At 34.7% G+C, this 16,351-nt stretch overlaps 1 protein-coding gene across 1 annotated transcript in view; it reads left to right on the top strand.

The window, feature by feature from the left end:
- The window catches only part of SLC9A4 (solute carrier family 9 member A4), an 89,839-nt gene extending 77,354 nt beyond the window's left edge, over positions 1-12,485 (top strand). Inside the window, exons 10-12 of the mRNA XM_051984327.1 lie at positions 2,280-2,411; positions 3,930-4,017; positions 6,112-12,485. Coding sequence (XP_051840287.1) covers positions 2,280-2,411; positions 3,930-4,017; positions 6,112-6,464 — 573 coding nt within the window. The 3' untranslated portion in view covers positions 6,465-12,485. The remainder of the gene's footprint in view (positions 1-2,279; positions 2,412-3,929; positions 4,018-6,111) is intronic.
- The last annotated feature ends 3,866 nt before the right edge of the window (positions 12,486-16,351 follow it).

Genomic DNA, 16,351 nt, shown 5'->3' with positions numbered 1-16,351 from the left:
ACTTTTTCCTTATGTGATACTGAGCAAGCTATAGCTCCTCAAGCACACCTCTAAGGTTATAAATTGAAGGGAAAATGCTGATCTGTATTAACAGAAAAAAAATTAGATTAGAATAGAAAAAAAATTCCTCATTGAAGCTTCATTACACCAATGAAATCAATCATTAATCAATGAATTAAATATCTGCTATGTGCTGGGCACTGTGCCAGAAATGAGAGGTCCAATGCAATGTTCCAGGCATGGTGTTAGGCCCCTATTTGTTTTGTTTACATAAAATAGTTGAAAGTAGATAGATGGACCAAGCAAAATAGTTAGAAAAATAACTTCATAGTTAATCTCAAATAGCAGATAAGTATTCTCTGATTAGATGATAGTCTGCTACTTTCGTGGAGAATATGAGAAAATATTTGTAAATATTGAAACATTATATAAATGCTAGTAGCAATCATTGTCTCCATCTCCAGCACAGTAATTTTGATTTCTTTCCATATGTGATGGGTGTGCAGTTTTGAACCAGACCAGTGGGTAAGAGTTCAGAAAGTAGTCTACTCTCTGTATACCTCCAAGACCTGAAGGTCTAGTTTAGCCCCAATTATCTTCAAGGAAAAAAGAATTCCCAAGATCTAAGGAGTTCTTAGTTTAGGAATGCCTGCTTTAGTTTAGAAGTTTGTAATCATACTATGCAGGTCTGGGGTGAGTTCAGGGTTCTTTTTAAATCACTGAGGGCCATTCTATTGTGTCATTTCTATGGGCCATTTTTTGCAATTGAATTCTTCTCCCAAAGTCTGTTGAACCAGGGAGAAGAAATAATCAAACTTGCTCTGTCTAGGGTTTGCAGTAGATTCTCCCTTGGCTTGTTCCATTCTGTGTTTTAATGTGATTGGGAATTTGGAAGGGATGGACTGGAACACAATTAGCCTCTGGAGGATGAGAAGTACTATCTCTCTTTTTACTTTTATTTCTGTGTAGAATAGGGAAAGTCCTTCTGGGACTCAGGAGAGATCAGATTGGAATGATGCCCTACTATTGTAAGCAATATGGCAGATCTGAATAGTAATATGAAGTATTTTGTCCTCCAGATGGAGCCACTGGCTTCAGACTGTAGTTGAGCCTTTTTATGTGAATCAGTGATTGACTTGTTCAGTCATTTATGTGATCTTTTCATAGTAAAATCTTCAGGTGCAATTTTCAGTTTTGAAGGAATGAGAAAAGAAAAAAGGACAAAGAGAAAGTTTTAGCTAAAAACAAAACAAACAAAAATGAGAAGTTTTATCCTTACTGCCCTATATGTTGGACTCTTAGACTGTACTAGATGATTATGTTCCAAATGTTTCTTTTGGCTTATGGGTCAATATGACTTCGGTGTTATAGATAAATTATGACGAAACATTCCTAGTTTGTGACCAAAATGTAGATATTTTGTTTAGTCAAAATGCCTGATGTCTCTGTAACATCATACGATGTCCATTCCAGAAGTACTATAAATTTTTGCAGTCAGAAAACAAGAAAAATATGTTCCTAGTGTATCAGTACAGGAAGTGAAAAAATAGCCAAGGCTGTATGATATAGATCAGAAGAACACTGAAAGGCATTTTTGCCCTTCTTTCCACTCCCACCCAGTTGTCACTCCCAGCAAACTGTAGGGCCAGAAATTCCTAACAGAAGTTTTTTTTTTTTTTAAGGGCAGCTAGGCCTGATGTTCACCTCAGACTCTTATCATTGGTATTACCTTAAGCATATCACTTCACACTATTTCCTCAGTTTACTTATCTGTAAAATGAGTGGAAATGGCAAAACTCTTCAATATCTCTGCCAACAATGGAATCACAAAAAATCAGACGACTAAAAATGACTAAATGACAAGTTTTCTTCTAATTTGAGACTTTGATAGCATCTTTTAAGGGGAAATGCCATGATGTTACATTGGGAAGAGTGCCTTAAACACATAAGATCATATCAATACTAAACTATTTATCAAATTAGGTATTTGGTTACCAGAAAATTTCTAAAGAACTAGGACATAGGATAAGTTAGGTTTGATGGGGAAAGAATAGATCTGAAGTATATGAGTAACTACCTATGAAAAGTACATCTATGTGAGATCTTAGGGAACATATGCACCAGTCATCTGGATGAGATTGTTGAAAAGGGGGAAAAAAAGAAGGAAGTCCAAGAAAAATAAACTCAGTTAAATTTATGATTTTGCTTATATTTGAAAAGTATGCTGAAAATGTTTTCAAAATGAGCAGCATGTGTCTATAATCCCATTCTCATTTCAGACCCTGTCCTACAATAAATATAATTTAAGCACAGAAACAAGTGAGAAACAAGCAAAAGAAATTCTAATCCGTCGCCAACATACCTTCAGAGAGAGTCTGAGGAAAGGCAATAGCCTGCCATGGGGAAAGCCGGTACAAGTTGTCATTTATTTACTTGGAATAGAAAAATTCATTTGTATATTTATTCAATTATTTGTCAATATTTATTGAGCTCCTATCATATTTGCTTATTTCTATAAATTACAAAACTTAAATCCCTTGAAATTAATTTTTACCTTCATATCATTAATTTTTTTTTTTTTTTGGTCTGAAATTTCTAAAAAATATGGTGCTGGATGTCATGGCAGCTTCCTTTCCCTTCCTCCCAGTCTCACGCTGGGCCTCATGTTGGCCCATGCCAGAAGTTGCCAAAGAATTTCTGAAGTATTAATAGCCAACACATTTCAAGTCAAGATTCTTCTGAGAAACCTATTATGATCTGTAATTAATTCAGTTTTCTAAAAGATCTTACTAAAGTCATATCAATTTGCTGGGGTAGGATGGTTCTAACGATCTCTTACAATAAGCACAAACAAGTTTTTCTACTTGAGGGCTATAGGAATTATTACATGATTTTTCATTTACTATTTAATACTCATTAAAATTACTAATAATTTAAGCCTTTAGTATGACACTGGGTAAAAGCTATCTATAAAGCAGAAGATTAAGCTCTATTATCCATGTGTCTTAGCAAATTAGGCAAAAACCAGTTTTGCTATGAATTTCCTGCCTTAAGATTAAGAGGACTGCCTTTGGGTAGATACAACATGAGAGCTTGATGCTTAAAGATTTAGATTTACTCCAAGTTACAATGGATTAAAATCAGATTTATACATAATTTACTTCTCTCACAGTAAATGTGAATTCTTTAAACAAAATTATACCTGAACCAATTTTCTTAATGTATCTTCCAGAGAAGGTCAAGACCTGATCTGGTGAAGATTCTTGTTCCATAGAATGGAATTTTGATCTGATATAGACCTATATTCTATTACCACATATGTAGAGGGGCTCCAGGGAGCTTTGAATTTGGTTCCAGAGCTCTTGGCATTTAAATAAAGGGTCTTTGAACGTTCATCATAAAAGAGATTAAGTTCTGAGAGGTAAATCACTTGTCCAGTGCCACAAAGATAACAAATAGGAAGGGGTAGAGTTTGAATCCAGGTTTTTATTGCTAATCTAGGGTTCTAAACCTGGAATCAGAAACAAACTAGTTGTGTAGACCTAGGCAAGTCACTTAACTACTTTGCCTCAGTTTACTCAGATAAAGTGGAGATAATAATTGAATCCACCTCTCAGAATTGTTGTGAAGATCAAATGAGATATGATCTCAAATGAGATACTCAGCACAGTGCCTAACCATAGTAAATGCTTGCTTCATTCATATTTGCACTTTCTTCAGCACCTACCATGGGGCCTTACATGAAATAGGTACTCAATAAAAAATTAAACTTAACTACTTAAAATGACTAAAAGCCAGTAAATTAAATTGGAGTCTCATTATAATGTGGGTATGTGTCTGTGTGTGTGTAATGTTATCTAATTTCATTTCCTTTCTAAAACTCCATCCCTACCAACTAACACACTATTTAATTTTCTCTTGTTGCATAGAGTGGTATCAAAAATATCCGCTACCTCTCCTTCCCATATAGCAACCCTCATTCAGCAAACAGAGAAACAGGAACTGGTGTTTTCACAGGTAATTTGTCTGCTTTGCTCTTCTTCCTCCAAAGAATGAAAAAGGATACCTCCTGAGACTCTGGAATTTCACTCATTTCCAAACTACTGAATTTTTTAAAAAATAATTTCATAGGTTACCAACTACCATATTTTAGCAAATGTTTTTCTCTTTTGAGTTTTAAAAATTTCTTAAAGTCTAAAATTCTAATAGGTATTCTTCTAATAGAAAGGAACAACAATCCTCCCCTCTCCCCCAAGCTCAAAGTTGATAGAAAATTATATTTTCAAATTCTAAGAGACGGTTGAAAATAAAATGATTTTGGAGTCTTAATAGATATTTTCTTTGTGACGTGACTTCTTTTCTATTTGGTTATTTTTTAAAATCTTAAAACTTCAAAGAATATGAGAAATAGAATTTTAAAGCATGTCAGCATAGTTTAGTGTTAAATCTTTGGGAGGTGTGTGCTTGTTTCTATCTGATAAAATTTCATTCAAATGTGAGTAGCTCAAATGATCCACAATCCTCAGCAAAATTTTTGGATTAGAAATTGCTTAAGCTATCTTTCTTGCTTTGTCTCACCATTGGTACATAACAATCATTCATCTTTTTCTCTCACACATTTCTGATGACATCTTTTAAACCTGTTCTTCTAAATTCCTCTTTTGTCACAAGTGGCAGCTTGCTTTCACTTACCACATACCTCTCTATATGCTCTCTATTTAATACTCATTCCAATTTCATTGGAAACTATTGTGTTCCATGTTTTGGAAACATACAACACCAGTAGAAGATTGATATTAAAAAGATGGCAACTAAAAGGACATTTAAATTATACTTTCTTCAAAATATATCTGACTTTGTAAATAAACAGGTTACATCAATTGTATATCTAGGTATTTCAAAAAAAATACAATATGAGTAGAATGAGACGTTAAATGTCACTCACTTCATTTCATGATGAAGTATTCAATTTCCACTTATCATCTTGAAAGCTGAATGCTGCTTACTAGCTATGTGGTCCTAGGCAAGTCATTTAACTCTAATTGCCTTGTAAAACAAACAAGTAAAAGCAAAGTGGATTTTTTGAAAAAAAAATTTCAGCTGTATGCTGAAAACACGTGGATGATATTTTTCAACAGAAAGATTTATTTTAAATAACTTCTTGCTTATAATCTCCTATTTTGTACACAAACAGACTAATTATTACATCAGCACAAGAAGAATAAAGTTTGCAAAGCATATTACGCATATTATCTCATTTTAATCTTATAAAACCCTGTCAGGTAGCTGTTATTATTAACTATGAGTAGAAAAGTACTTAAGTGACTTTCCTAGGGTCAATCAGCTAGGAAGTCTTTTAGGCTAGATTTAAACCTGCCTCTTTTATCCAATGCACCACCTATCTGCCTTTATGAGCTAAGGATAGTGAAATTCATAGAATGGAGCTTAAATTTTTTTTCATCTACATGATGTAGTGGATAGTGTCAGATCTGAAGTCAGGAAAAATTATTTTCCTGAATTTAAGCCTGGTCTCAGACATTAATTATGTGATCGTCTTTGCCTTAGGAAAACCCAAAATAAGGGGCCTTCAAGAGTTGAACTTGACTGAAAAAATACTGAAAGCTTTAAAAAACATATCACAATACTAATACTTTTCTTTTCACTGCCATATTATGCTTTTCTATTAGCTATAAATTATTTCCTAACATTATGACATCACTAGTATTTGTATTCTTTTCATAAAACAAAATATTTTAGAAATATTTATCCTGTAATGAAACAATCATTCATCTACTAATCCAGTTAAATAAGAATTTTTGTTGTAGGAATGTACCAACATAGAGAATAGTAGATTAGTAGAAAATGGACTGGAAAACTTGGGGGTTTTTATTTAAAATATTGCAAATTTGTTAGATTTATTCTTTGGGAACTGGAAACTGAAAAGAATGTTGTAGAAGATGAACATGGCAAGTAATTTGCCTATGAATGAATGAAGAATAGAATACTTCTCCATTCAGTATTCCATCAAGATATGGTGACATTTTGAGATGCTTTGCTCTTTATTCCTTACTCTGTTCAAATTTTATTTGTTTATTTGTTTTTGTCTTTTAGATGATGATAGCAGTGATTCAGTCTTCCCTCCTGTTACATTTAAACCACATGCTCGAACAGGGTCACTTCAAGAAAGACGAAAACAGCCAGAGCTGATTCCAATGGAGAGGTTGCGTAGAGGAGGGAGATCTTTAAATTTGGGTTGTCAAAGAAGTGGTACCAGAGGAGACCAAATGAGCAGAATAAGGCCGCCATTAATATCAAAGCCACAGTTTCATGCAGTGGATGAGGAGTATGAGTCAGGAGAAGAAGAAGAAGAAGGACCAAGAATAGTGGGGCATAGATGGACAGCAGAACCTAGAGATGGAAAAGAATACCACAAATCCCATAGTCCTCTGCTCCCAAGAAAATAATATTATTCTCCATAAGACTTTGCCTTCCTCTCTAGCAAGTTAGTCTTTTGCATTTTTCTTGTTACTCTGAAAGAGGAGTTTTTAGAGTTTCAAGGAGAATAATTAGATTGGGTTTACTTTCCTTAGCTAAGGAACATATTAGCTAGGTGTCTGTGAAGACAGAAGAAAAACTATCTGTGGATTTCAGTAGAATCATGTTTGGAACTCTATTAATTAAGCAAGTTAAACCATATTCTTAGCTAACATAATTTTGTGGGAGAACTCCTAATTGATGATAAAAGATAATCATTTTGAAGGCAATTAACTACTAAGAATTACTATGAAGGTATAGCATGAGACTCTAATCTATGCTAGATAATTCAGGTACAAATATAATCAGTGGTGCATGTTATACTATATGAATGGTATATGAATGAAGCTTTTAACTAGTCTTCTATTTCTAGGGTAGAAAAAATCCATAGAATCAAAAATCATAAAAGTTGTAATTCTTTTGTAACATTTATTCAATACAAATAACAGATAATATATAAACCATAGGATTAGGCTCTGTGATACGAATTTGTAATGTACAGTGTGACCAAAACTATATGTTTCAAGCCTCAAAAACAAATTTCCATATCATTATCATTCCAGCTGAATGTTTAAATATCATCATTGAAACAAGAATTCTGACTGAGTGCTATCTTTGTGTAGTATATTTAGTGAGACATTGAGAAGATAGAAGATCAACTAGTTCAACCACAAAATTTTACAGATAAGGAAACTGAGGCCTGGAAAAATGAAGATATTTGCCTAAGGTCAAATGACTAGCTAGTGGCAGAATCAAAACTAAAGTACTTTTGTCCCGAAGTCCTCTCCAGTGGTCTTACAAAGCAATCTCTGTCCCCAAGGAATTGATAATCTGATATAAAATGTAATGTCAATCATCATTCAATCAGTGGATAATGGAATATGATTTTTTTGCTCCATTAATTATTCTTATTAATCCATTAATTATTAGCTTTATAGAAAACATCTAACTCAGGGCAATGTTCTAGTCATAGCAGTAAAGATTTTGATTAAAAACAAAATTCCAAAGTCCTTTAGCTCTCTAATGTCTCTAATATCTCTAATACTAGTTTGGAAAAGTAATGCTTTATTGAAAAATCTCTATAAACTTTACTTGATTTTTATAAATGTTAAATAATCTTTTCTTATGTTAAGTGGCAACATTGAGTCCAGGGTTTTCAAACTGTTTTTAAGTAAGTGAACTTTACAGTACTATACATAATAGGGAAATAGCAAAATTTTGTCATATTGTAGCCTAATAACCCAATTCAGAGAGAAGGTATCAAAGATGATCTGTCCAATATTACATAGAAACTTGTTGGGACAAATTAATGAGAGTATGATTTGTCTCACTAATTTATAAATTTCTTATACTCTACCAAAATAATACCCCAAAAATCTTCAAATGTGTTATGCATTAATTGGCATAAAATATAAGCAGAGATTAACTCGAGTAATTGATTTCATTTTGTAATAATAATAGTATTTATATAATGTTTTAAGTTCTGAAAAAACTTTAGCAATATTATCTTATTTTATCCTCACAACAACCCTGAAAAGTAGGTGCTCTTATCTTTCTCATTTTGCAACTGAGAAAACTGAGGCAGGTCAGGTAATTTACTGAGGCTCACTTACTAAATATTTGAAGCTGAATTTGAATGCAAGTCTTTCTGACCCTTGGTTCAGTGCTATAACCATTGTGTCATTTGATTATTTGGTAATCTTTTACTCTTAAATATTAGTATCATTTTCCAGGTAATTTCAAACAACTGGAAATTATATTTCATTAGGGTTTGGGATATTGAGCCTTTTATCATTTTTAAACATTTGCAGTAGTGGCATTTGTCCATCTAGCAAAGCTATGTTGACTCAAACAACTCCAAGAAATCTGATAAATAAAAAATAAAGATACTTCTTAACAGAAAAGTTTTTACCATTAGCTGCTGATCAAAGGAAGCACAAGAAATAGAAGGGGAGAGAGCTCCTGATTGTTGCAGTTGACTTAAAGAGTTCACAGGGAAAAAAATGGCACCCATTAAAATCAAAATTTCAAAAATGATAAAAGCCTCTTTGTTTAATCATCCAATATTGTCTCAGTCTACACTGCAATCACCATTTCATGCTTTCCTTATTGGTACTGAAGGCTGGGGATTAGTAGAGTGTGTAATAGTAATTCATGTAATTTTCCTCAGTATCAATGTTACATAATGTACTTTCCAACAGGCATCAAGAGCCCAGCTCTCAATTCTGAATCTGCAGTGTCAACAGCATGAGCTTCCTCTTGGCTAAATAATAAGGGGCTTGCTCTTTTTCTCTTCCTTCCCTAGAAAAAGAAACAAAAGACCAGAAGTATTCTTAAGCCACTTAATCTTTGTAATGAAACCAAGGAGCCTATTGAGGGAGAGTAGATTGACTTTCTGCTGTCAAACTCAGAAGGCTAGCAGGAGCCATAATTTCACTTAGTAGCTTATAGATTTACCATATATGAATTTATCTAAAGTTTTTTCAAGTCTATTTACATTTTAACCTCTTTCTTTCCTTTTCCCCTCCCCTCCTGTCCTTCTTTCCTTCCTTCCTTCCTTCTTTCCTTTCTTCCTCTTTTTTTCTCTTTCTTCCCTTTTTTCTTTCTTTCTTCCTTCCTTCTTTCTTTTTCTTTTTTCTTCCTTCCTTCCTTCTTTCTTTCCTTCCTGCTTTTCTTCCTTCCTTTTTTTCCTTCCTTCTTTATTTTGGAATTCTATCATATAGAAAAAATTTTTTCTGGGAAAAAATGAATAAGAATAAGGAGTAATTATGATTTCATTGATATAGGGAATTCTAGAACTCTCTCTGATAATGCAAGTTGTGACATAATTTAGAGCCTTAAAGAATTATCTAGAATAATAAGCATAATTTGCCCAGGGTCAACCAGGAATTAAACCCATATCTTCCAAGCCCTACTCTAGTTTTCTACTATACCATGTTGCATTAGGTACTTTGAAGGAATAAAGTCAGGAATTAAATTATGACCTTTTTATTTTATTTTGCTAAGGCATCTGGAGTTAAGTAACTTGCCTGGGAAGTGTCAAGTGTCTGAGACCAGATTTGAACTCAAGTCCTCCTGACTTCAGGATTGATATTTTATCCTCTGAACCACCTAGCTACCCCGATTATGACCTTTTTATTATCCTTTCTTCAAGATTTTCTTTCTCAAAGAGCAGAAAGGAAACTTTATTCATATTAGGTTTCTAGAGAAAGTTCATGTCAAATAGGTTTTAAAAATATATAGACTTCACTGATGTAATTCATACCCACCCCAAAGAGGATTCTACCCATCCATAGTGGCATTGAATAGAAAAGTTTGCCACCTTTAGTTAGGACAAAATCTTTTTCAATATGATTAGAAATAAAACTTAACTCTTCTCAGCAATGTGGTGATCTAAGAGAATTACAATAACGTTGGGATGAAAAATGCCATCTACAAGCAGAGAAGGAACTATGGAGACTGAATGTGGATTGAAGTATCGTATTTTCACTTTTTTCTTGTTATTGCTTGCTTTCTTGGTGAAGAGGAAGGTAAGGGAGGGAAAGAGAAAAAATTTGGAACAGAAAATAGTACAAAAATGAATGTCAAAAACTATCTTTACATGTATTTAGTTTATACATATATTTATATGTACTTGAAAAAATAAACTATTGAGAAAAAAAGGAAATAATGTTCAAAATGCAAAATAAGACAAAATGAAAGAAGGTAAAAAGAACATCTGCAGTTGATATTTAAGCCTTAAGTGATGGGTATTAGAAATTTTGATGAGCATATGATAATAGGAAGGAGGATAACAATAAAACACAAGAAACTTGTAGATCAGAGAAGAGAGGGAAGCTTTGATAATGAGTAGCTAAAAAAATATCAAGAATGATGTAAGTGGGCAATGAGGAAGAATACAAGATCCTGTAAAAATATTAGAAAGGCTAAAGCATGCCCCCCCCCAAAAAAAGAAGACCTAATAAATGCTCCTTTTCTTCAAATGTAAATTATGAGAATGGGCTGAATGGCTTCCATCCTTTTTAAGACAATCTCTACCAGCCAAATGGGCATAGAAACATAGAATACATAAGCAAAGTTTAACAAGACTAGAAAGGTCTTACTAAGAGACTATATTGTGAAGGGCTTTAAAAGCCAAACAGAAGATTTTGTATTTGATTGCAAAGATGATAGGGAGGGGCTGAAGTTTATTGAACAGGGGTAGGTAGAATGACATAATCCATACTTCACAAAAAACTCATTTTTGACAACTAAATGGAGGATGTATTGAACTGAAGAGAGACTTACATCAGGATATTTCAATAGTCTAGGCATGAAGTGGAATGGGAGCTTGGACCAAGACAGTAGCAGAGTGAGTAGAGAGAAGGATATGTATATAAGAAATGTTGTGAAGGTAAAAATAATAAGGCTTGACAATTAATTGGCATATGTGAAGTGAGTTCAAAAGATTTCAGTAAGGTTGTAAGTCTGGGTGACTTGGAAGGGTAGAACCTAGTCAATAATAAAGCAGTTCAGAAGAGGGAAGCCTTGGATTGGTGGTGAGAGAAAAAATCTTAGCAGTTTTGGATGTATTGAGTTCGAAATGCTTATAGGACATCTAGTTCAAGACAACCAAAAGTGTTGAGATTGGGAAAGAGGACCCAAAAGTTTGGAGTCACAGACCAATGTCTTGAGGCATCTCAAAAGAATTTGCAGGCTTGAACCCATCTTCTTAGCCAAGGGGCAAAGTTTATTGTAATTGTAACACCATTACAAAAATGGGCTTGAATTTCCAAAAGAAATTAGGAAAAAAAATCTATCCAGTTTTTTTATCATATGCTCAAATGATCATATATCATTTATCCATATGCTAATTTGGTGGTTCATAGGTAGGAAGGAGTAGTCTCTGGAATTTGGTTCTCATTTTGACCAGATTATTACTGACCAGATTATCAATCAGCAATGAATTGAGGAGTGGCCTTATTCACTATTGTCTCAGGAGTTTAATCTGTGGGACTATGTGGAGGCCAGAAGCTATCTAAGGAGTGATAATAATCAGACAGATTAGGTATGGGAGTGTCTTAAGGCAGACTCCAAAGCCAGAAGATCTAGAATCACTGACTTATTACCAGAACAGAAGCCCTCCCCTTCTTAAAATCAGGGGAACACAAAAATCATATTACATCAAAAGGACTGTAGCTTGAGAGAAATGTGGCTAGACATCTGAATATTATCTACATAGAGACAATTGAATTTAGGGCAACTCATGAAATCACAAACCAAGAAAGTTTAGAATAAAAAGAGGACTCAAAGTAGAATCATGGGGTACAATCATGATTAGTGGGTATGGCATGAATGAAGAACCAATAAATGAGACTATGGGAAAAAAAATTAGGGAAGAGCACTGTGATAAAAAACCTAGAAAGGACAGAGTGTTCAGAAGGAGGGTATAAGCTGTTAAGAAGGATGAAGACTGAGAGAAATTCATTTACTTTAGCAGTTAAGAAATCCTTTTGAATGGAAAACTTGATATTTCTTCAAAAGACAAATTATAAATTAGCTAAGCTGTGGCATCAGGTTTCTATTTTCCCTGCCTTTCCTCATTGGCAAAGAGTTCTCAGGATATGGGGAGGGGGAGCAAGTCTGGAAGGGTGTGGAACAGACTAACTCAACCCTTATCTCTCATATGTTGAAAGCACATGCTTCAGGATCAGCAAAAGGAATGTCTGTTTAAATTTGAATCTATGGGTTGCTTCTCCATTTACTGTAGTTTTTTGAACTTAGAATGTAAGGTCACATTCTCAGTCAATGAGAATGAGCCAGTGGGGAGAATTGATTGGTATTGCATCAGGGGAAATTTGCCCCTTCTATCTGTGCTCAGAGCCCTCACTTTCACTTCTTCATATGGTGAGAGTGACTGCCATTTTCTCATGAGAATCTAATAAACTTTCTCCTTATATCTTTAAAAAAAATTTTTTTATTAAAGCTTTTTATTTACAAAACGTATGCATGGATAATTTTCCAACAATGACCCTTACAAAGTCTTCTATTCCAAATTATCCCCTCCTTTTCCCCACCCCCTTCCCTAGATGGCAAGTAGTCCAATACATGTTAAATATGTTAAAATATATGTTAAATCCAATATATGTATACATATTTATATAGTTATTTTGATGCACAAGAAAAATTGGATCAAAAAGGAAAAAAAAAACTGGGAAAGAAAACAAAATGTAAGCAAACAACAGAAAGAGTGAGAATGTCATGTTGTGGTCCTCTCAGTTCCCACAGGCCTTTCTCTGGGTGTAAATGGCTCTCTTCATCACTGAACAATTGGAATTGGTTTGAATCATCTCATTGTTGAAGAGAGCCATGTTCATCAGACTAGATCATCATATAGTCTTGTTGCTGTGTATAATGATCTCCTAGTTCTGCTCATTTCACCTAACATCAGTTCATGTAAGTCTCTCCAGGCCTCTCTAAAATCATCTGGTTGGTCATCTATTACAGAATAATAATATTCCATGACATTCATATACCATAATTTATTCAACCATTCTCCAATTGATGGACATCCATTCACTTTCCAGTTTCTTGCCACTACAAAAAGGGCTGTCACAAACATTTTTGCACATGTGGGTCCCTTTCCCTCCTTTAAGATCTCTTTGGGATATAAGCCCAATTAAAAACACTGCTGGGTCAAAAGGTATGCATAGTTTGATAACTTTTTGTTTCTCTTTACACACTGAGAGACATGGGATTTATTGGGTGAATTGCATACCACACAGTTTGGGGGTTCGTCCGGGATTGTGTGCTTATTGGGGGGTCTCCAAGATCTCAGAATTTGGCAAAAGGTGCCCTGCCTAATTCCAATTTCAGAAGTTTGTCATGGTTTAGCAAAAGCAACCTGAAAACAGAGGAACACAGTATAAGGTGAAAAGTACAAAACAAAACTAATGCAGACAAAATTAGAAGGGAAGCAATAAACTGGGAAAACATTTTTACATTCAAAGATTCTGATAAAGGCATCATTTTTAAAATATACAGAGTATTAATTCAAATTTATAAGAAATCAAGCAATTAATGGTCAAAGGGTCTGACAATTTTCAGATGAAGAAATTGAAACTATTTTTAGTCATATGAAAAAGGTGCTCCAAATCACTATTGATCAGAGAAATGCAAATTAAGATAACTCTGAGATATGACTTCACAGCTCTCAGATTGGTTAAGATTACAGGAAAAGATAATGATGAATGTTGGAGGGAATGTAGGAAAATTGTTGTGAATGGATCCAGCCATTCTGGAGAGCAATTTGAAACTATGCTTAAAAAGTTATCAAACGGTGCATTCCCTTTGACCTAGCAGTATTTCTAGTGGCTTGAATCCCAAAGAGATCTTAAAGGAGGGAAAGAGACCCACATGTGCAAAAAATGTTTGTGGCAGCCTTTTTTGTAATGGCTAGAAACTGGTACATGGCAACAACAAGACTATACAATGATCAATTCTGATGGATGTGGCTCTCTTCAACAATGAGATGATTCAAACCAGCTCCAATTGTTCAGTGATGAAGAGAGCCATCTACACCCAGAGAGAAGCCTGTGGGAATTGAGTGCGGAGACAGTGCGGACCACAATATAGCATTTTTACTCTTTCTGTTATTGTTTGTTTGCATTTTTGTTTTCCTTCTCAGGCTTTTTTCTTTCTAGATCAGATTTTTCTTGTGCAGCAAGATAACTATATAAATATATACACATATATTGGATTTAACATATATTTTAACATATTTAAGATGTACTGGACTACCTGCCATCTAGAGAAAGGAGTGGGTGGAAGGAGGGAAAAATTTGGAACAGAAGATTTTGCCAATATTTTTGTCAATATTGAAAAATTATCCAAGCAGATATTCTGTAAATAAAAAGCTCTTTAAAAAAAGGTGAAAAGTACATCTGCAGTTGAAAATCTGATCAGTGAAAGAAGCTGTACTCCTGAATCTAAGGGTACAAGGTTCCTGAAAGGAAATAATTTATTGGGGTGACTGAAGAGGAAGAGGCTAGAAGCAAATTCCCAAATTGAGACTTGATCTAAGCATACTTGATTGTGTGAGTCTCTGTCCAATGGAATTTTCCCACTACAAACAGAAATTTTCTACTGCAGACAAGCAAATTGAGGTACCAATAGACAATCCCGTGGGAAATAGATTAAGCAATTGGAATAAATTGCCAAAATATAAGGGCAAAGGCAAAAAGAAAATTATTAAATACTGTTGTTTTGTATGGGGAAATAAATATTTAGGAAATGGAATCATATGATCTCTCAAGGGTTCCAATAAAGATTGGGAGTGTCAAAAATTGAATCTATTTCTTAATGCAAAGAAGTCTGTAAATCCAGAGGAGATTGCATATGCTAGTTTGTGGCTTTCTGGGGAAAAGATATTTTTGAATCAGGGAAATAAGACACAGGAAGAAGCAGTGTTAAAGGAAGAGTGGGATCCCCTTCTCTTTCTCCATTCCCCTTACCTCAACTCCCCTTCTGCTTCTGCTCCTGCTGCTATCAATCCTTCTACCCCTATTCTAATGGGGCCACATAGTTCTCTGAGGAGAGAAATCAGATAGTTACAAAAGGATCTTGAAAACTTCCCTTTAGGATCACGAGATCTCAGGATACCATTAGTTAGCCAGTACTCCCTAAGAGAAGTTTCCACGGGGCCAGGGACCATATGAAATGTGAATGCTCCACTTAGCGGGATTGAGGTTGGGTGTTTTAAGAAGGAAATGAAATCCTTCATGGAGGACCCAGGAGGGCTGGCAGAACAATTTGATCAGTTTCTGGGCCAAGCCCATACCTGGGATGAATTAATTCAATTTAAAATACTTTACACAGGAAGAACGGGGAATGCTGAGGCAGACTGCTCTGAAAGAATGGGATCATCAACATCCCTCAGTGAAGGGAGTAACTCTTGTTGACCAAAAATTCTCCCTGATACCCAATGAGTCCACTATAATTTTGCTTACAGGCGAAACCTACAGGATTTGAGAGAATTAATTGTTACAGGGGCAGAAATGCAGTAGCCAGAACACAGAATCTTAAGAGAGCCTTTTCAGTGACACAAGAAAAGGAGGAATCTCCTGCAGAATATTTGAATAAACTAAAAGAAAGTATGAGGAAATATTCTGGTCTGGATTCAGATGATCCAGAAACTGAAGCAACTTTGAAATTAACATTTTCTAACAAACTCCTGGCCTAGATATTAGTAGACAGTTGCAGAAGTTAGAGGGGTGGAATCATAAATTACTTGCTACTCTTCTAGAGGAAGCAACTGAAGTTTATACCAGAAGGTCTGAGGAGAAACAGAAACAGAAGGCTAGGATTTTAATGCAAGTTGTAAGAGATGTAAATGGCATAGGAAATAAAGAGAAGCGTGGACAAAGGGAGAGGTCTAGAACAGTGAGCTGCTGCCAGCCGAGGCTACACTGATAAGGGTCCTTCAAGGGGAATACTTTTCGAGGATGAGAGGAAGATAAAGCCCTGATCAAATGTTGGCAGTGCCAGGCAGAAGGGTACATCTTGTGAGAGTGTCCACAAATAAAGAGGGAACAACAAGTATACTCCCTCATAGAACTAGGTGAAGATTAGGGAAGTCAAGGGTTCTTCAGCACCTACCAGGAACCCTTATTAAATTTAAGGGTGGAGTCAAAAGAGGAGGAACAATGTTTCCTCATAGACAAGGGAGCTACTCAAAACTCAATCACTGGTGTTGAATTATCTAAAGAAACATTGATTATCTTGGGAGTAAAAGGAGAAAGTTTTTTAGTCCCCATAACCAAAATATGTAAAATCAGAA

This window comes from Antechinus flavipes, chromosome 3, assembly GCF_016432865.1.
Source record: "Antechinus flavipes isolate AdamAnt ecotype Samford, QLD, Australia chromosome 3, AdamAnt_v2, whole genome shotgun sequence".
Lineage (NCBI taxonomy): Eukaryota > Metazoa > Chordata > Mammalia > Dasyuromorphia > Dasyuridae > Antechinus > Antechinus flavipes.
The sequence above is the reverse complement of the archived record's forward strand: the minus strand, read 5'-3'. Positions and strand labels throughout refer to the sequence as shown.